This window comes from Apium graveolens, chromosome 6, assembly GCF_009905375.1.
Source record: "Apium graveolens cultivar Ventura chromosome 6, ASM990537v1, whole genome shotgun sequence".
In the NCBI taxonomy this organism is placed as follows: domain Eukaryota; kingdom Viridiplantae; phylum Streptophyta; class Magnoliopsida; order Apiales; family Apiaceae; genus Apium; species Apium graveolens.
Genome location: NC_133652.1, coordinates 38,490,926 through 38,511,851, shown reverse-complemented (window position 1 = coordinate 38,511,851; position 20,926 = coordinate 38,490,926). Strand labels below are relative to the sequence as shown.

Genomic DNA, 20,926 nt, shown 5'->3' with positions numbered 1-20,926 from the left:
GTTAATATACAATAGAATTAAAATAATAAAAAAAAGAAGTTAATTGATAAGGTCGGTTAGTTGTTTTTGTACATGTTGCTCACAAGAGAAACATTTTGCACTGTATGTGAGAGAGGATCTTCTTGTTACTATTGACGGGACAGTCAACCTTATGCATAATCATCCCAATTATCTTGAGATTTATTGAGATAATTCTGTTATGTTTTGGCTGTCTATAGTAGTCACGAGATGGACACTTCAATCGGTTTCTTTTGAAATAATTGATTTAGTGTATTTGTTAAATAATTCTGTCTTGTTTTCATATTTATAAACTGTACTTGTAGTTTGAGCTGCGTTAGACAATAATGTACAATTAAGCAAGCAGATAGATGTAGGGTTTATGCTAAACATTCCAAAGTTCGAAGTTTTTGCTTTAAAATACTACCCTAAGTAGAAAATAAACAACACGCAAATATTGAACTAATAATAATAATGAGCTGTTTCCTATTTTCTAAGTTTAAAGAAATATATTAATTTCTAACTTTACATGTAATTTTTTTTCTCGGCACACGTACTATAAGTTTAGCTAGACCTATCAATACTAGTATACGACACGTGAATACAGAACGAAACGACACGAATAATTAGTGTTTGGATTTAAAAATTTGGTACACGAACACGAAAAAACACAGATATAATTAGTGTCGGGTCTGGGTTTCCGATATAGGTACACGGCACGGAACGAAAGTACACGGAATAAATAAATAGTTATATTTTTTTAAAAATATAATATATATATATTACATACAAAATAAGAATTTTACGTATTCTAAATAATATATATATATATATAATTGTAATTTGTAAATACTAAAAGTCTAAAATACACTTTATTGATCATTTGACTAGTTGAGCTAGCATTTAGGGTTTTAGCTTTTATCCCTTTACTTTTCATTTCCTTCCAATTTACTTCTTTTGTGCTTTTGTATTCTTAAATTTGTTGTTCACTATTTAAGATCATTTAATTATTTATTGCATTTTTTATATTTAATTTTTTTCGTCTATAATCCGTATACTTTAGTGTACCAAAGCGGGTAAACACGAATATATTAGTGTCGGGTTAGTGTAATCAAATTGGTACACGAATTCAAATCCGGGTCGAGTTTGGGTTTAAAGTTTGGTACACGAAAGTACACGGAACGTTTGCACACGATACGGAACGTTGTTAGGTCTAAGATAAACAACATTTATAAGTTTAACCAAATATAAAAAATCCTAGCTGTCCAAATTAATAGACCATATATTTTATTGAAAAAATATACTAAATATACATGTATAAAAAATTTAGAAAATTTGTTTTAAAAAAATCCATTTTTTTTGTTTTTTACGATTATAACTAAATATAAAAATTATGTGACTGTTACCTAATAGATTGAAAATAGTTATATATGATGTTGCAAAATTATTTTCGGGCTTATATCTTTTTTTTCAAACGGGAATTGCAGCATTAGATATTTTTGAATAAATATTTTGTAAACGGGGTATAGAAAAATTAAGAAATTTTCCAATTGCACCATGTTTTGCCCTTGAAGATCCTTCAAGTCATGCCACTGTATCATCACACTATCTTAACTAGCTAACCAATACCTTGGCCAAGACTCAATATTAGTCTATTCGTGGCACTGCCACTTCCCGGCGAATCTCTCCGTCCACCCTGGATAATAAATAAGAATAGACCGTCTAAATTTATACATAATCCAAATTTTTCACTGTTAGTTCTTCGGGCGAAGACCCTAAATATCCATTACAGAAAACAGATGGTCCTAAATGCCTAAATTGGGAATTGATGGTCCAAAATATCCGGCTAACACACATATGGTACATGTGTATCCAGAGATACGTATTTTTAGAATGCGTATCACAAGATACGTATGTCTCCAATGCGCATCTTCCTTTTATTTCAGTAACCAAAAATTGAAAAAAGTAAAAAAAATTAAATTAAAATAAGATGTGCATTTGTGTAATACGTAACTTTTGTTAAAATTTTGAAAAAAATAAGTCCAGAAACACATACCTGAAATGCGTATGCGCATTTGCCAAATGCGTGTCTTTTATAAAATTGAATACTACTTTTCAAAATGTGTACCCCTTCGGTATTTAGGGCCATACAATTCAGATCTGGGTATTTTGCGCCGTTGATGCTGAAATTTGGGTATTTTGGACATTTTCTCTAATTCTTCCGTCCCATTCTAAATATATAGGATATAAAAGAAAAGCTAGAATTTATATTAAAACAAATACGTGGAAAATTAAGGTGAATAACAAATTCTAAAAAATTAACAATAACAAAAAAAGTTAAGATATATATTAAAATAAATACGTGGAAAAACAAGGTGAATAACAAACTCTATGTTAGAAGAGAAATATTAGAGATAAAAATGTTTTTATGTGAATATTTATTAGCTTTTCTAATAAAATATTAAAAACCTTTTTGGGAGCAAATAAAAAAAGGGGCAAAATCGGAGAAAGAGTATCATATAAACTCCATCATTCTACACCGTTGGTTAAAATATTCATTTTGACAGATAAATTTATTTTTTGAAAAAAATTAAAGGTTTGACTAAATAAAATCTCTAATACTAATATGTGTTAGTTAATTTTTTGAAATAAGTGTTAATTTAAAAAAACTAATTTTCAAAAAAAATACTTGGAATTTTTTTCAATTAAATAATTATACATGTGCTTTTACAAAATATAAAATTGCCCGCAAGGATTGACTCAGTTGGTTAAAGAGGAGATTACTATCCTCTTGGTCACATGTTCGAATCCCACGGGAGGAGAATTTATGATTATGCCTCTTAAGTCAGAGCATGTCGCTTAAATACAGTTTACCTTGGTTCACGTGATTTGCACCCAAAGGATAGCGGTTGCGGGTTAAATACGATAATATATATATATATTTATATTTATATATAAACATTTAGTTACCAGATAACTCTATTCAAAACAGTTAAAATAACTCGTTATTAAAAATAGTTTACTCAATCTATATTTAAACAGTTAACGTATCTGCTATAAACTTACAAACAAACAATTATCATTGACAAAATGGACTTTAGAGCATCCACAATGTGAGCCTATTTGATCACTCTAGCCATTCAAAGTGACTTGTATTGGATGAGTCCTAACATAAATGGTCAAGGCCACCACAGTGTTGAGTGCCCAACTCATTTTTTGTTGATTGTTTAATACTTTTTAATCAAATTTTGTTGATTCCCTTCACTTTGCTTGTTTTACCGTTTAATTTTAGTATTTTATAAACCGGAAGTCGGCCGGTTGCATTGGATGGTTTTGGCCCTTTTTTCGAAAACCCATTTTCGTCTAATGTGGCAAAAAATGGAGCCCATTAAAGATAAAAACAAGTACGTGCTCTTAACTTTGTTTCAAAGTTAGTATTTTTACAAAAAAAAGACCAGTTTTTAAACCAAATTAGAATTTCAACCAAAATGAAATCTCTAATGTTATTTTGTAGTTAAGTTTTTGAAATTATAATTTTGTCCTGATAAGCTAATTTGAAAAACTACTTGTAAGAGATTTTTATTTAGATAACTATATATGTTTCTTGTAAAAATGCACATAATTAATTGAAATATTTATTTACCAAACAGTTTTATTCAAAATATTAATTGAAATATTTATTTACCAAATAATTTTATTCAAAATAGTTTAAGTCAATTCGTTAGAAACAACTTGGTCAATAAGATAATCAAAATAGTTAGCTCAATCCCCGACAGTTAATAGTTATCGACTAATTATCAAATAGGGTTTTAAGCCCTTTTTGGGTTGTATCATACGCACCAATTCATTTCCTTAGTTCGTTGCACATTCAAGATGTCTGAAATCCGAATTCGACCAAATTTGAAAAAAAATGAAGAAAACCCAATTCGAAAAAAGAGTTCAATCTCACCTGCAATTTCTTAAAACTTAGAACTAGCTCGAAACCCGAAAACTTGGATAACAATGTGACTTTAAAAAAAGTTCGGGTAAATATCCAAATTTGAAAAGTCTATATTTAATAGAATAAGGATAAAATCCTGAATTTTATAAAAAATTCCGGATTTAAATCCTATTTTTATCAAAAAATAAAAAAATATACGATATAATTAATGAATTTTAAAAATTATATTATATTATTTGAAGAAGAAGGTATGTTGTACTTGGATTTTGTTGATTTAGTACAATAATTTATGATAGTTAGTGTTTTAGGTTCTTTAGATAATCAATTATAATGATACAGTTCTAAATTTTTTAATCAAATTTTATAATTATAAAAAATGTTTCGCACGTTAACATTAAAAATCTTCTTATACTTATCTAAATTAGGTGAGACTGTTATAATATTTAATAATATAATCAAGGTAGAAACTTCAAAATGATAGGAGTACATTGAAATAAAAGACGATGCATATCACACTAATTATCCCGGAAAAACGGGACCATACCGTAAAATTTGAAAACAAATTTATAATAAAAAGGTTAATAGAATATAAAAGAATATATTTGTTTTGATATTTTAATTATTATATCTCCTTGACCATAATATACATATTTTTTATATATAAATTAATTCAAAAAATATAAACTAGTATTTAATATAGAAATAAAAAAATATGAATATAAAATTCAGTTTTTTAATTCAATTCGGGTCAATCGATCCGGCCTAGCCCGTGTGCCTAAAATGAGCATCATATTTTTGGGTAAATTTTATACGGCCCAACCCAATTTTTAATAAAGCCCAACCTGATCCGTTGGTTAAAAAAAGGGATAAAGCCCGAATAGATTTTGTGTGCATCTCTATTCCGTTGTACACTATAAATTCGAGAAATAAATAAAAACCTATTTTTCCTCGTACCCTTGTAATCAGCCGTCTGGTCCCAATTGAGTGAGTTTGTCTGTCGGTCAACTACGGTACATTACTGGTCACCTTTTGAGTCCATGTTTGTTTTTAATTAGTCCATCAGCCATGTAGATTTTTTGTCTACGATTTTTTTTCTTCATGGGGTTGATTTTAGCGGTGTTTGAATTTTTAACATGCATTTATACTGTTTTAATGTTCTGATCATATCTTTTTTCTCCGGGCTTTTGATTTCAGGGGTTTCGATATCGGATCGAGTATATCAAGAAGTCGCTAAATCATGGATGGTATGTGCCCTTTTTTTTTCTTTACAGAATTCTTTGATTTGTTTCTGATTTTGTTTTTTTATTAAAGATCACATCTTTAGCTCGAGATCTTAAGTTTTTTTTTGTGTGTTTGTTACTGTGTACGTTCCATGTGGTATGCAATTTTACTTTGAAAGAATTCATATTCATATTTATATTTCTATTGATCTTGATTATCTTCTTTTTTGTATATTTTTTTTGTATCTATGTTGATGAGTCTGGAAACAGTCTTCTTGTTGCCCTTCTCTTGTTTGGTTGATTAATTGTGTTTGTATTGTCTAGTTTTTGTCACTTTACTTCAAGTAACAAAAATCTTGTTAAGCTTTTGTGAACCAGTATAATAATTATTCTGTGTGTATGATTTTTGAAATGAAATCTTGCTTAATAATCCCCTTTTCTTGCTTATCTTTATTGAGTACATGATTTGTGTAGAGGAATTTTTGTTTCTTTTGATAACTTGTGTCCTCGTCAACTGCTCGTTTTACCTTTTTTGTTTGCCTGTCAGATTTTAGTATTATAAACTTGTTTAATGTTACTGATTAATTGAACTGATAAGTTATATTAATGCACATGTAGGGTTGTACGCGTGTGTATGTTTGTGTACGTCGAATCGTCGATGCATAGAGAATTCTTTTCTTTGTTGATGAATTTGCGATACCTGATTTTTATTGTGTTGCCCTTCTCTTGTTTGGTAATTGATTGATTGTGTTTTTCTTGTTTAATTCTCCGTGTCACTCAAATTTAAGGCATATGAATCTTGTTTTCTGACCAACTGATAGAAATGATTGGTCAGCAAGTTTACGAGTGTGCATGCCTGTGTTAATGCTCTTGGAAGGTTTTGTGTACCAGTGTAATAATTTTTTTGTTTAAATTACATTTGCTACGGAATCTTGGGTAATTATCTTCTTTTCTTGTAAAATGTTTCTTGCGTATGTAATTGGTGTAGATGATTCATATTTTTGTTGATATATTGTGTCCAACATTAAGTTCTCATTTGACCTTTTCTTATTTGGTTGATTTATGGTGTTTTTGCTGTTTGATCTTCTTGCCACACAAAATGTTTTACAAGTTTTACTTGTGTTCAAATCTGTTGAGTAATAACCGAGGCACCTTTTCCCCCTGGCATGTCTTTGTTATTTGTTTGTATGAAGTGCCTCTCAGTTGTTGCACGCCATGTCTATCCACATGAGAGATGTGTCTTGTAGAAAAGGAACTATAACATAGGGACTTTTGTTAGTTTCCTGTCAATGACCCAGTTATACACATTAATCTGCTTAAATTATCATTGTCATATCATTTCCGATGTTGGTTTACTTTTTTGCCACCAATGCACAACATGTTATATTGAATACTATTGAAAGCTACTCTTTGGATTCGCACCAGTAATGTCTTACCTAGTTATATATATGCATCTCTTGTTTTTCTTGGTTAGGACATATGTGTGGTTACTGAAGTAGTAAACACTGTTGTAACAGTTATATCTTCCTACGTAATTACTTGTATCCATATTAAGCAATAAATGATGAAAATAAACTTGACAAATGTATCATGTTTTCACACATGATTATTTTCTTTTTGGTCTTCAAATTCTTTACTTCATTTGTGTTGGACAGAAGGTTGATGGTATCTGTGTATTATTTAATGCTTGTTTTTACAACCTACACTTCTAATTTTCTGTGCAGAATTTTCGCAAGATTTGTCTGTTCATTTTAGAATAGGCTTAAATTCTATTAAGTGAAATATTTAGGATTGTGCAAGTGCGGAACTCCATCTTTTACTTTCCTTCTATGACACAATTTCTTGCGAGTTAGTTACTATGATTGTTTGGAGAATAAAGCACAAGTCAACAAAGAACATATTTTATATCAATCTATTTCCTGTTTCTGATTTTTAGTATGTATTAATATATTGCTATCTTGGATGTAAATGTTATAAAAACTGAAAAACCTATATTCTTACAAGATGCTTTTGTTAATAAATTTTTAGAGATGAAAACAGAAGCAGCTTTAGAATCGGCAGCACTGTCCGCTAAACAGGAAGTGTCTCCAGAAGTATCTCAGCTTTTGCCAGAATTGTCTGCTAAAGACGTGGCGGATGCGTTTGTGATGCAATACTTCCACATTCTTCGTGTATCTCCTGAGAATGTCCATAAGTTCTACAAAGATGCTAGCATCATGGCTCGTCCAGGATCTGAGGGTATGATGCTGTCAGCGAGTACACTGCAAGTGAGTTCGTTGTATGCTATTTTTTAATATTATGATAAAATATTTTCTTTTAATCTTTGCATATAATACACCAGCTATAATCCTAGTCCAATTTATATTTTAGTTCTTATTTTTACTTGATAGAATTCAAACTTGTAACACGCAACTGCATATATTTTGCGCACTTAATACAGGTGGTTATGTATGCATAGAGTAAAATACAGGTGATGCATAAAGTATGATGTCTATTTCCTTACTCAAACAAATATGTATACATAACCGACTAAGATCCTAATAAGCATTATTTATTAACTGTTAAATAATAAAAGGACGGAGTTGACAGTAGTTAATTACTTACTTGTACCATTTTTGTCTCTTTTTTATGTTGACACTTGCCTTATCATTGGTTAAAGGGTGACTCGTCTTCATTTAGCAACGAGTCCTACATTCTTCATCTTTTATTTTAATTCTGCAAAGTTACAAATATTATATTTTATTTCAGGAAATAAATGATGCCATCTTGTCCTCCACGTATAAGGAGTGGGAGCCTGATATGCAATCTCTGCACGCCCAAGTCTCTGTGATGGGCTCGGTAATTGTTGGAGTTATTGGAAGTGTGTCCGAGACGGATGGCACTAAGAGGACCTTTGCCCAAACGTTCTTTTTGGCGCCACAAGAAACTGGCGGCTTTTACGTGCATAACGACTTCGTGATGTTTTTGGATGTCAATGAATTGCCTACAGAAACATTGTCAGTTCCTGCGGGAGTCCCAGATTCTCCAACTTCTTTATCACTTAAAGAGTCCGGTATGTATTAGATTTTCCGTTGAAATGATTCATGTTGTTAATGTTTTTAAATATGTTATAAATCTGAATTGGTAACTTTTCTCTAGATGTTCCTAGCAAAGAGGAAGAGATAATCTCTGCTTTTGGCCCAACTCCAAAGGAGGCTTCTGAAAGTCTAAAGAAAGTTGGCACTCCTGCTAGTTTAAAGATGAAATGTGAAATCTCAGTTACTAAACCTGTTGAAAATGCTCGAGACGATGTCCTTAAAAAGATATCATATGCGTCAATTGTGTGTACATTCTTCCAATTTTCAAAATATACACAGAACATTTATTTTTTAATTTTCTATTACTAATCTTGTATTGAATATGTAGTTGGCTAAAGAAGTTTCTTTGGCAACGTCTGCCCAAGTACTGCCTGTTGTCACAGTCTTGCCAAAAGCTTCACTAACGGCCCCTTCCAAAGCACTAGTGCCTCCTACCAAGGGTGCTTCAGGCGTAAATGGTGGCTCAAGTGCCGAAGGTAGTTTGAGTTGTTTTGTCAGTGAAATTTATGCCTTATAGTAATTTTTTGACTTAGTAATTGTTCCTTATACCTTTCCTTGTATATGAAGCGGCCACGAGGATTCATATCAAGGATTTGGCTCCTGATGTCACGCAAGATGCCCTATTGAAAGTGGTCCAGAAATATGGTATTGTCAAACTAAGGGGTGTCCAAATCAGAGAATATCCCGAGGTATAACGGGTTCACGTGTATAATAACGGTCACAGTCACTGTCTTCATGTTTCCGTTCATGTACATGGCTCTATACTGTCACAGTCATTGTGTTCTAGTTTCCAATTAAATCATAGTCTCTATATCAATATTTACAAGCTTGATATTGAATATTTTGTGAAGGATGGATATCGGTATGCATTTGTTGACTTTGAGTCTCCCAAAGCTGCCAGCAGTGCTGTAGAGGTACAATGTTCGATTACCATTTAATTCTATTTTGTTAACACTTTGTTGTTTTAGTTTAATATCTAAGCTCTCTCACAGATTTAAGGATTGATTATCAACTTTGTAGTTTGTTTACCGCATAATTCTTTCCGAGATTGTGATTCTTATATTGAAAAGTCTAGTTAAGTAGAATAACATAAACATATGAATCGAGACATTTGTAATCTTTTCTAAATATATTTTTACGTTACATCAATTAATAATGATTGCTTGAGCTCTATGTCTATATCACATTCTATATCCTAAATGTTGCCTTTGTTTTTTTCACACAAGTTTAGCTCCCGCGTGGTTATATTGCAGGGTGGTGAAATTTCGATTGGGGGAAGGAATTATGAAGTGCAATACAAACGGTCTTCCAATCAAGGTGATAAGATAATAATATGCCACGGTTATTAAGTTTACTTTGTAATTGTTATCTCCTGACTATCCAAGAACATCGTTATTTGGTTCATGGTACTTTTTTTGTCTTATATGCTTGTTTTTCTTTTACACATGGTCAAGTAAATGTTTCTAATCTCTACTTCGTAAGGGTATATAAAATAAAATTTTAACATCTCTACATAGAAAAATTATGAGCGATGATATATTGATATAAATGATTACAAACTTACTCTAGCATGCATATAAACCCTTTAGTGGAAAGGGCGCTCAGCACTGTGTGCATGCCTTTTCTTTTCTTGTAGCGGTTCTGATGAGAATCCCAGACAATGTTTATGAATCATCTATATTTAGAAATATATTAATGAAGGTTTATGAAAGAACTATTTAAGGTAATAAAATCTTAGATCGCTTGTGTTTTTTCTATTTAATTTGCATTGTATATTTATGTTTATAATTATTTCGTCAAAATTGTGTAAGGTTTAAACTACCAATAAAAACTTAATATGAAATATATAAAATATTTATACATAAACAAATATATAAACATACATATATGCACATCGCTTTAAAGTTTACGACTTACTGTAGTCCGTTAAATAGAGAACTCAGAAAAGTGTAATTGAGCGTGAGAGGTGAAGACAGTTTAGTTCAGGTAACCGGAACATGTATACATAAACAAATAAATACATATATAAGCAATTCGACCACAAAACACGTCCCAATTTTGTGGTGATGTGTGGCAATGTGGTATATATTGATGTTTTTGTAGCTTCTAGGCAAAATTTCGACTCCAGCATAATGTGCCCTCTTTAATACATTAGAACAAAAGATTTAATACATTAGAACAAAAGGTGCACACTCAGTATATTAATCTCATACTAAGAGTTGAATGATTATATTCCAATGCAGGGGGAAGCAATTATGGTAGGTCCTCCACACATGGAAGGGGTGTATACCGCAACAACAAATCTGGGGGGCCTGTTTCTGAAGGCCGTGGCATCAGAAATGATGGTGAGCCTCAAGGATCAAACTGGAGGAGCTCAACGCAAGTACAGGGCCGTGGTGGCTCCTCAGGCACCGCAAGGCGTGATGGTGGTTCTACTATCCGTGTGTAGCCGAAGAATATGCAAGCCTGAGGCCCTGAGGTAGTTCAAGCATGAAGAGCATACCTTATCTGGGAAATGATTTTATTTTGTAACATTTAAAGCATAGCACAAATATAGACAAACAGCATATTGCGTACATTCTCATATTATGATGAGATGTTCAAGGCTTTAAAGAAAGCCTATTTTTAAACTCAAAAATTGCTGAACTAAAACCTGTTTCCGAGCTTTCTTTTGACTGATACTTTTCTTAATCTTCGTTTTATATGTTGCATAAAGCATTCCCTTTTGGCAATGCACAATTCTCCGTAGAGAAGATTGTACTTAGTTCTAGATGGTTCACTGAAGGAGTGTGTATGCAGCACTATAGTGGTTGTGATCACTTCTTGAGTGAGTTCTGTGGTGGTTCTGTTGGCATATATGCATAATATTTGTATCTGACTTGAAGGCATTACATCGGAGAGCAAGTGTAATACAAATTTAGCACAGCTTCACAATTATGAACTCAGCTATCAAGAAGGCAGAGAAATTTGTTTCAGTTTCATCTGAAATTTCTCCAGTATAGTTTTTTCAGTACTTGTCAGGTGAAGTATAAAACAGGTTGGATGAGCCTGGTGTTTTTTAGCAGTGGCATTGTGCAAATATTAGAGTAAATGGCAGGAGTGATCTGAATGTCCAATATGAATGTAGCAGTCTGACTCTTTTCCAATATAGCCTCTTATCCTGTTATTCATCATAAATAAAATTACGATAACTATGTTAATGGATTAAAAAGTGTCTTTTATTTTAGATCTTGGACAAGCAACAAAAATTATCAAAATAAAATAAAATAAATCCTTGCTATTGACAATGTTTCCATAATTTTTAATGTTTATTGATAAATTGTATCAAAATATATTAAGGAAGTAACTCCTTTAATTTAAGACACACAAATATTTTCAAAAAAAATAAGATAATTTTTTTTATAAAATTCAGAAAATTGAAGAAAAAAATCCTGAAAATTCAAACAAAATCAAGATCGGATAATTAATAACGATAGAACGGTGTAATAATTTAAAATTTTACCAACGCAATTTCCTTTTGTTGAATATCGATTCAAAAATGAAATCAATGAGAAATAATAGGTAAGATAGTTTTTTTTTAAAAATACCAAGTTATCTAGCATGAAATGCAACATTTATAAACATAAATTTAACTGTAATATCGCTGAAAGCTCATATCCAACTTTCACCGTTTTTTTAAAATAAATTTGAAAATATGAGTATATTTGATAATTACCGTATATATCATTGATATTTTGGATTAAGCAAAAAATTGATAAGAACTCAGGACGAAATTAGTTTAGAAAAAAGATTTAATTACAAATTATAATATGTACTTATTATATACACCAGAGTGCACAATTGGTTCACTTAAAAAAAACAATAAAATTGGACACAGAGTAGTCCATACATCTACACCGTTGATTAAAGTCTCCATCTAAGCCCTTTGTTGGGGCTTTATTACACACACGGACGCTCCTGTCGTCCCGTGGACACTATAAATTCGAGTAATAAAATAAGACCTATTTTTCCTCGTACCCCCTTAATCAGCCGTCTGGTCCCCAATTGAGTGAGTTTTGTTTGTCTGTCAACTCAGGTACATTTCTAGTCACCTTTTTTTAGTCCTCTGTTCCCTTTTATTTTTATGTACATCTTTCTTTCATTTCTTGTTTCTATTTTGTGCACATGATTATGATTTTTTTATCTGTAGATTGTTTTTTTTTCTTTTTTTACCGGTGTTTGGATTTTAACATGCATTTTTACTGTTTTAATGTTCTGATCGTATCTTTTTCTCCAGGCTTTTGATTTCAGGGGTTTCGATATTTGAGCATATCAAGAAGTTTCTAGATCATGGATGGTAAATGTTCTATTATTTTCTTTACAGAATTTTGTGATTTGTTTCTGATTTTGGTTTTGATTATTGGTGTTTTTTACTGTTTATGCTACATGATGTGCAATTTTAGCCTGGAGACAAATTACATCCATATTTCTATTGATCTTGATTATCTTCTTTATTATATATGTTTAAAGTATAGAATCGGTGTGTGTATCTCTGTTGACGAGTTTGGTATACATTCATCTTGTTGGTCTTCTCTTGTTTGGTTGATTGATTGTGTTTTTAGTGTTTAGTTCTTGTTACTTGACATCAAGTCTCAAAAATCTTGTTTATGACTGACTTATCAAACAACTGATTGACCAATTAAATGTAAATGTGTGCAAGTGTAGGATTGTACGAGTATTAGGAAACTTGTTTGATATCACTGATTAATCGTACCGATTAGTTATATTAATGTGCGCAAGTGTAGGATTGTATGAGTGTGCATGTTTGTGTACGTTGACGCATAATTTTGAATATCATACGCAGAAAAATAATCTAAAATCTTTGCTGTATCAGTAGAAAACAGATAGAGTACATAATTATTTTGAGTGTATTATGTTTGGTATAAAATCTTCGTTAATTATCTTCTTTTCTTGTATATGTTTCTTAACTATATATTTCGTTTAAAGGATTCATCTTTCTGCTGATAGATTATGTCAAACTCTCAACTGCTCAATTTACCTATTCTTCTTATTTGGTTACGGTTTTTTGTTCTTTGATCTTCTTGCTATTCATATTTTATTAATATAACTTGTTTAATTTTACTGATTCATCGAATCAGTGAGTTATATTAACCTGTGCAAGTGTAGGTCAGTTTGAGTGTGCTTATTTCTGTGCATCAACGCAGGATTTTGGAACTTTTATATTGATTATATATTTTCTTAATTGAACTGATGGTTATATGTAGAGAGAGAATTAGGTAGATTGTATTGCAGAAATTTGTTTCAAGAAGAATGTTGTGGTTCGATTGTATCTTTCATAAAGAATTAAGTATATTGGGCATCAGTAGTACTTTAATATTATACCTTTTATATATGTAAGTCAGTTGATTTCTTTTGTAGAAGATATTCAGTGTATCACGCTATTAGAAACGGGTGGATAAATATGGCAAGTTAGGATATAGACGAACCTTATACAAGCAAAGAAACGAAGTTATTGCACACACAAAAAGTTTCACAAGTTTTACTTATTTTCAAATGTGTTGAGTTGAGGCTACTTCTTTCCCTGGCCTGTCTTTGTTATTTGCTTGTATGACTGAAGTGCCTCTCAGTTGTACCATTCTATGTCTATATACATGCACAGTATAGGCCAGCAAAGAGATGTATCTCGTAGAAAAGGAACTTTAACATATGGATTTTTTGTTAGTTTCCTATCAAGGACCCAGTTATGCACATACATCTGCTTAAATTTTCATTGTAATATGCAAGGTTGGTTGATTTTTTCCCACCAATGTACAACATTTTATAGTTGCACACTATAGAAAGCTACTCTCTGGATTCATACCAGTAATGGCTTACCTAGTTTTATGCATCTCATGCTTTTCTTGGTTTAGACGTATGTGTTGTTTTGACACCTATTGAAGTAGCAACACAGTTGCGACAATTAGATCTTCCTACTTAAACACTTGTATCCACATTAAGCAATAATGTGGTGCAACTGAGCTTCACAAATGTATTATGCTTTTCTACATGATTCTTTTCTTTTTGGTGTTCAAATTCTTTGCTAAATTTTTGTTGGACTGAAGGTTGATGGTCTCTGTATTTTATTTTTATGCTTGCTCTTACAACTTACACTTCTAATTTTGTGTGCATGTTTCAAGATTTGTGTGTTCATTTTAGAATAGGCTTGAAATATTCAAGATTATGCAACTGCGGAACTCAATGTGTTACTTTCCTTTCTATCACACATTTTTTTGTGAGTTATTTACTATGATAGTTTTAAGAATAAAGGATAAAACGAAAAATAACATTTTCCATTTCTGTTTCCTGTTTCTGACCCATAAGAATGTAATGATATATTGCTATCTTGTTTATAAATGTTATGGAGACCGGGACTCAAACCTATATTCTTACAAGATGCTTTTGTTAACAATTTTTTAGGGATGAAAAGAGAAGCAACTTTAGAATCGCCAGAATTGTCTGCTAAACATGAAGTGCTTCCAGAAGTATCTCAGCCACTTCCAGAATTGTCCGCTAAAGACGTAGCGGATGCTTTTGTGCTGCAGTACTATTATATTCTTCGTGTATCTCCTCAGGATGTCCATAAGTTCTACAAAGATGCTAGCAGCATGGCTCGTCCAGGATCTGAGGGTATGATGCTGTCAGCGAGTACAGTACAAGTGAGTTTTAAATGCTCCTTTTTATATAATGATGAAATATTTCCTTTTACTCTTTGAATATAACACACCAGCTATAATCCTTGTCCAATTCTATCTTAGTTCTAATCTTTACTTGATAGAATTTAAATCTGTGAACATGTAACTGCTTGTATTTTTGCACGCATAATGCTCGTACGCATGTACAGAGTATATATAGTTGTTGTGTTCTATTTCTTAAATCAAACAGTTATACAAATATAATGACTAATATCCTAAGCATAATTTAACAAAAGACATAAAATATGGACAAAGTTGAAAGTAATTGGATGCACGAGTTTTGTCACTTCTTTTATGTGGACACTTGCCTTTTTATTAGTTTGAAGGGTGCCTCGTTTTAGTTCAGCATAGAGTCCTACATTCTTTATCTTTTATTTTAATCATGCAAAGTTGCAAATATTATATCTTATTTCAGGAAATTAATGATGCCATCTTGTCCTCCACGTACAAGGAGTGGGACCCTGATATGCAATCTGTGCACGCCCAAGACTCCATAATGGGTTCGGTAATTGTTGGAGTTACTGGAAGTTTGTCTGAGAAGGATGGCACTAGGAGGACCTTTGCACAGACGTTCTTTTTGGCGCCACAAGAAATTGGTGGCTTTTATGTGCATAATGACTTTGTGATGTTTTTGGATGCCAATGAACCTACAGAAACATTGTCAGTTCCTAAGGGAGTCCCAGATTCTCTAACTAATTTATCACTTGAAGAGTCCGGTATGTTTAAGATTATCTGATCAAATAATACATGTTTTTATTTTTTTAAATATGTCATAAAGCTCAATCAATAACCTTTCTCTTCAGAGGTTCCTATCAACGAGGAAGAGAGAATCTCTGTAGTTAACCCAACTCCAATGGAGGCTTATGAAATTTTAAAGAAAGTTGGCACTCCTGCTACTATAAAGGCGAAAAGTGAAATCTCTGTTACAGAACCTATTGAAAAGGCTCAAGATGACGACCTTAAGAAGATATCTTATGCATCAATTGTGCGTACATTCTTCGAATTTTTCTACTTTACACAGAACATTTATATTAAGTACCTTCTATTACTAATCTTCTATTGGATACGTAGTTGGCAAAAGAAGTTTCTTTATCAGCATCTGCCAAAGTACTTTCGCCTCCTGTCACAGTCTTGCCAAAAGCTGCACTCCAGGCCCCTTTCAAAGCATCAGTACCTCCTACCAGTGGTGCTTCAGGCATAATTGGTGTCCCAAGTGCCGAAGGTAGTTTGAGTTATTTAAGGTTTCAGTGAAATTTTAATCCTGATAGTAATTTCTTGACATAATATTTTCTCCTAATACCTTTCATTTGTGCATGAAGCACCCACGGGGATTCATATCAAGGATTTGGCTCCTGATGTCACACAAGAAGCCATTTTGAAAGTGGTCCAGAAATTTGGTGTTGTCAAACAAAGGGGTATCCAAATCAGAGAATATCTAGAGGTATAATGAGTTCACATGCATGACACTATACTCTCAAAATCACATTGTTCTAGTTTCCGTTCACGGGCCTGACACTAAACTGTCACAGTGTTTTAGTTTCCAATAAAAACATATGTCACTTTATCAAAATTAACAAATTTGAATTTTTTTTTGTGTAGGATGGATATAGGTATGCATTTGTGGAGTTTGAGTCTTCCAAATCTGCCAGCAGGGCTGTAGAGGTACAAAGTTTAATTTACAATATGTTTCCCCTTAGTAATCATTTTGTTGGCTGTAGTTTAGTAGCTGAGCTCTTTCACTAATTTAAGGATTGATTATGGACTTTCTAGCTGGTTTCCTGAATCAACTTTTCTGAGGTTGTGATCTGTATATTGATCAATTCTAGCTAAGTAAAAAAAAATAAAGATATCATTCGAGACATTTGTTTTATTTTTGATCACATGTTTATATAAATGTTAATGTTACATCAGTTAATAGTGATTTCTTAAGCTCTGTCACATTCTATATCCTATATGTTGCCTCTGGGTTTTTTTCACACACTGTCCCTTTTCTTACAAGTTTACACTCCTACATGGTTAAACTGCAGGGTGGTGAAATTTTGATCGGGGAAAAGAATTATGAAGTACAATACAAACGGTCTTCTAATCAAGGTGACCAGATAAGAAAATACCATATTTATTAAGTTCACTTCGTAATTGTTAACACCAGGCTATATAAAAAATTCGTCATTTGGTTTATGGTACTTTTTCTATTTATTTTTATGAATGTTTTTCTTTTACACATCGTCAAGTAAATGCTTCTAATCTCCTATTCTGAAAGGGTATATAAAAATTCATTTCAACATCTGTATTTAGTTACAAGTGACACTATATATGATTACTAATTTACTCCAGCATGCATGGAAACGGGGTACTGGAAAAGGGCACTTAGCACTGAGCGCGTGCCTTTTCTTTTTCCCGCAGCCGTTTGCTTGTTGTTTGGACATTAATTACAGTCATCATTTTAATGATGAGAATCCTAGACTACGTTTATGAATCTTGGTCTATATATAGAAAAATTAAAACAAAGGTTCATGAAAGAACTATTTAAGGTAATAAAATCTTACATCACTTATATATTTCCTTTTGATTTGCGTTTGATATATATGTTAAAAAGTATTTCATTAGAAATGTGTTTTAAAGGTTTAACCTACTAATTAAGAAATTAATATTGATTTATAATTTATATAAAGTATTACTTAACATGGACGCACATCGCTTCAAAGTTTAAGCCTTACGGTGGTCTGTTAGATAAAGAACTCAAAATAGTGTAATTGAGTGTGAGGGGTGAAGTCAGTTCAGGTCAGGTAACCGAACACATATACATAAATAAAATTTATATGCATATAAGCATTCCAACCACAAAACGCGTCTCAATTTTGTGGTGATGTGTGGCAATGCAGGATAAACTGATGTGCTGCTTGACTTTTGAGATAAGAATAATGTGCACACTTTGACACACTAGAAGAACAAAATGCACACTTAGTCCCCTTCTCCCAGCCTGCTAACATAATTCAATTAGTCATAAAACAAGAAAAAGTATTTTACAAATTGAATTGGTATATTAATATCATGTTAATAGATGAATGATTATATTCCAATGCAGGGGGGAGTAACCATGGTAGGTCGTCTACACACGGAAGGGGTGTATACCACAATGAAAAATCTGGGGGGCGTGTTGCTGAAGGCCATGGTAGCAGAAATGAAGGTGAGCCTCAAGGATCAAAGTGGAGGAGCTCCACTCAAGTACAAGGTCACGGTGGCTCCTCAGGCGCCACGAGGCGTACTGGTGGTTTAACCATCCGTGTCTAGCAGAAGAATGTGCAAGCCTGAGGTAGTTCAAGCATGAAGATCTATATGCTGCTTCAATATTTATTTTGAGTTTCACAAACGATATACCATCTCTGGGAAATAATGTTATATGTAGCATTATGGCATAGCACAGGTATAGAGAATCAGCCCCAACCTCTTGCTTTACAATATAATCGAACATACAGCAACAGACTGATACATGCTCGATCATATTGTCATGAGACGTGTAAGGCTTTAAAGAAAGCCTGTTTTTAAAAATTAAATTTGCCAACTGAAAGATGTTTTGGTTAATTGATATTTTGATTATTCCTTTTTTTCTTTTTTATTGCTTAAAGCACTCCCGTTTTGGTCATGCCCAATGCTCCGTGATAGGTAAGATTATCCAGCTTCGGTCTGGAATGGCTCACTGAAGGAGTGTATATGCAACATAACAGTGCTTGTTATCACTTATTGAGTAGTTACGTGGGGTTTCTGTTAGTATATATGCAGAACATTTGTATCGGCCTTGAATGTATTACATTGGAGCAAATCCGATACAAATTTGAAATTTAGCACAGTTTGACAGTGAAGAATTCGGGTATTAAGATAGCAGACGAATCTTTTAACTACATCCGTTCGGATGAGCCTACTGTTTTTTTGAAGAGTGGCATTGTGCACTGCATATACTAGAAATGCCGCATAGGTTTGATAGTTAAGGCAGTGAAATAGCAGCAGTGTTTAATAGGTACAACACTCTCTTTTCCTCACCCGGAAACTTGAATCTGTGACCCCCAGAAAGGATTAGATAAATGATTTCAGGAATTTCTTTAGTGGAATGGATTTGAAAAAAGGGCAGTCACAATTGAGCCCATGAACTTCTACTCGAATTGCCCTCAAAGCATAAGACAGACTATTTACATATCAATTATCATTACAAAGAAGACATTACAAATTCAAACATGATGGGTAGGCGTCGCATCTCTCTGTCAAATTAATTTAGTTTAGTTAGAACTTGAGCTCAAAAATTCAATACAAACTTTTTATATATCATTTAAGAGAAATTTAAAGTAATATTTACGTAAATAAATGATGAGGACGATAATTCCCAAATAAAATAAATGTATTAAAACGAAATTAAAAATAAATAACGTAAAAACTAACAAAAGGAAATCTTTTGGTCAGACACATTTATTTGGGTATTTTCTTTTGACCTCAAGACTTTTTTTGTTTAAATTTTCGGAAACATTATTACATTATTTTTGTTTTTCGGTTAGATAATAAATTTATGAAATGAAAGAAAAACCCTCCCATAGTGCTATTGTACTGAAATTGCATTTTGATATACTAATTATTTACGAGAAAGTAACTTTTGTCCAAATAAATAAAATTAAAAATTGGAGCCCTGCAATCTGTGCAACACGCTATAAAAGTCTGAGGCTGATGGTGTAATTTTTACTCAATCGCATCTGCAAAATGTTTTTTGGCAATGTAGATCTAGTATAAGTTTTAAGAGATTGTGACATAAGTGGATTTCATGCAAAGTGTGCTAAAGAAACTAAACATAGAAAATGAAACATGTATTGTTAGTATGCATGAGATATAAAATAAGGAAACAGCAGGAGACATACGATTATTTGAGTCATTTGTCTTGCTTGTTTCATACTATAAGATTCATCCATCCCCTGATCCTGTATTTTTGTTGCGGCCAACCAGTACGTATCAGTTGAACAATTTATAAAATTCAATTGCCTGAGATATATAAAACTTTAAGTTAAAAAAAAATTGTGTCTGATGTTAATAAATTTAAAAAAATAAGAAATTGATTGTGTTTAGGTTGGTACAGTTAAGTACGAAAATTATTTTATTTTTCAAGTGCTCTTTTATAATAAAATTAAAAATATGTGACTAAAATTTATTATATGTCTATATTTTATAAAAGATTTCTTTTTTCCTTCATGTATATAATAAAAATATGCTTTTAAAATTTTAAATATTTTCCATCCCCATCCTCGTTTGTTACAACTAAGAGTCTGAGTTGCCATAGAACAAGTGAATTCAATGATACAGATGCGCGCACAGTCAATCTTACTCAATTTCTTCTATACTATAGGCTTATAAGTTATACCAACATGGATTCTACCTTATCCACTCACATTAAGAGAACTGAGATGGGTATCTTGAGAGCATTTATCATATAGTAATAAAAATTTTGATTTCTTTTGTAATATGTGTTGGCTCCCCCCAAGATAGTAGTATAATATAAGTCTAATATGGCTGCCCTGCAGGCTGCTGAGTAAAGCAGCAAAAAGTCATCATAGTTCTGAACAAATCTTCTTACCCTGGAAGTCTTCCACAATATCTTTGCTCAGGTGGGGAGCCGGAGCAAGACTTATATTGTGAGCTCATCTGCTTTTCTTTTGGTCACGCAAATATAGCATATTTTCATAATAATTTAATACTAGTTAATAATCTGTGTGAAGGACAAGCTATATAAATATAAATACTACCTAGGTTCCTACCAATTGTTATGGTTTGTGGGGCATGTATTTTAAGATAAATATAAAATATATTTCTATATTTTTTTTGAAAAATTTTCTTTTTCTGTAAAATATTTAAAATTTTATTTTGAAAAATAAAATTTTAAAATATATATATATAACTATACTTTCTATTCATCTTAAAATGCGTGAT

At 32.1% G+C, this 20,926-nt stretch overlaps 2 protein-coding genes across 3 annotated transcripts; both read left to right on the top strand.

The window, feature by feature from the left end:
* The first annotated feature begins 4,843 nt into the window (after positions 1 to 4,843).
* Positions 4,844 to 10,899, top strand: LOC141667445 (nuclear transport factor 2-like). Of its 2 annotated transcripts, XM_074473944.1 has the most exons (10): positions 4,844 to 4,947; positions 5,132 to 5,181; positions 7,186 to 7,424; positions 7,906 to 8,209; positions 8,296 to 8,477; positions 8,563 to 8,710; positions 8,802 to 8,923; positions 9,086 to 9,148; positions 9,488 to 9,551; positions 10,478 to 10,899. In XM_074473944.1, exons 2-10 carry the CDS (start codon positions 5,175 to 5,177, stop codon positions 10,681 to 10,683), a joined length of 1,335 nt encoding a protein of 444 aa, XP_074330045.1. In that variant the 5' UTR covers positions 4,844 to 4,947; positions 5,132 to 5,174; the 3' UTR covers positions 10,684 to 10,899. The 2 variants fall into 2 exon arrangements, with proteins under 2 accessions (XP_074330045.1, XP_074330044.1); XM_074473943.1 differs by lacking the exon at positions 4,844 to 4,947 and having other exon boundaries at positions 5,015 to 5,181.
* A 1,256-nt stretch (positions 10,900 to 12,155) lies between these two features.
* LOC141667888 (nuclear transport factor 2-like) lies at positions 12,156 to 18,565 on the top strand. Its single transcript, XM_074474530.1, has 10 exons — positions 12,156 to 12,309; positions 12,511 to 12,570; positions 14,691 to 14,929; positions 15,381 to 15,681; positions 15,769 to 15,950; positions 16,037 to 16,187; positions 16,285 to 16,406; positions 16,565 to 16,627; positions 16,993 to 17,056; positions 18,051 to 18,565. The coding sequence occupies exons 2-10, from the start codon at positions 12,564 to 12,566 to the stop codon at positions 18,254 to 18,256; spliced, it is 1,335 nt and encodes a 444-aa protein (XP_074330631.1). The 5' UTR covers positions 12,156 to 12,309; positions 12,511 to 12,563; the 3' UTR covers positions 18,257 to 18,565.
* Positions 18,566 to 20,926: the final 2,361 nt, after the last annotated feature.

Bases quoted from the DNA above. Each gene is read 5' to 3' on its own strand.
- LOC141667445 (XM_074473944.1), top strand. The intron at 8,210-8,295 runs GTATGTATTAGA...ACTTTTCTCTAG, and splicing joins TTTATCACTTAAAGAGTCCG to ATGTTCCTAGCAAAGAGGAA. The intron at 8,478-8,562 runs GTGTGTACATTC...TTGAATATGTAG, and splicing joins AGATATCATATGCGTCAATT to TTGGCTAAAGAAGTTTCTTT.
- LOC141667888 (XM_074474530.1), top strand. The intron at 15,682-15,768 runs GTATGTTTAAGA...CTTTCTCTTCAG, and splicing joins TTTATCACTTGAAGAGTCCG to AGGTTCCTATCAACGAGGAA. The intron at 15,951-16,036 runs GTGCGTACATTC...TTGGATACGTAG, and splicing joins AGATATCTTATGCATCAATT to TTGGCAAAAGAAGTTTCTTT.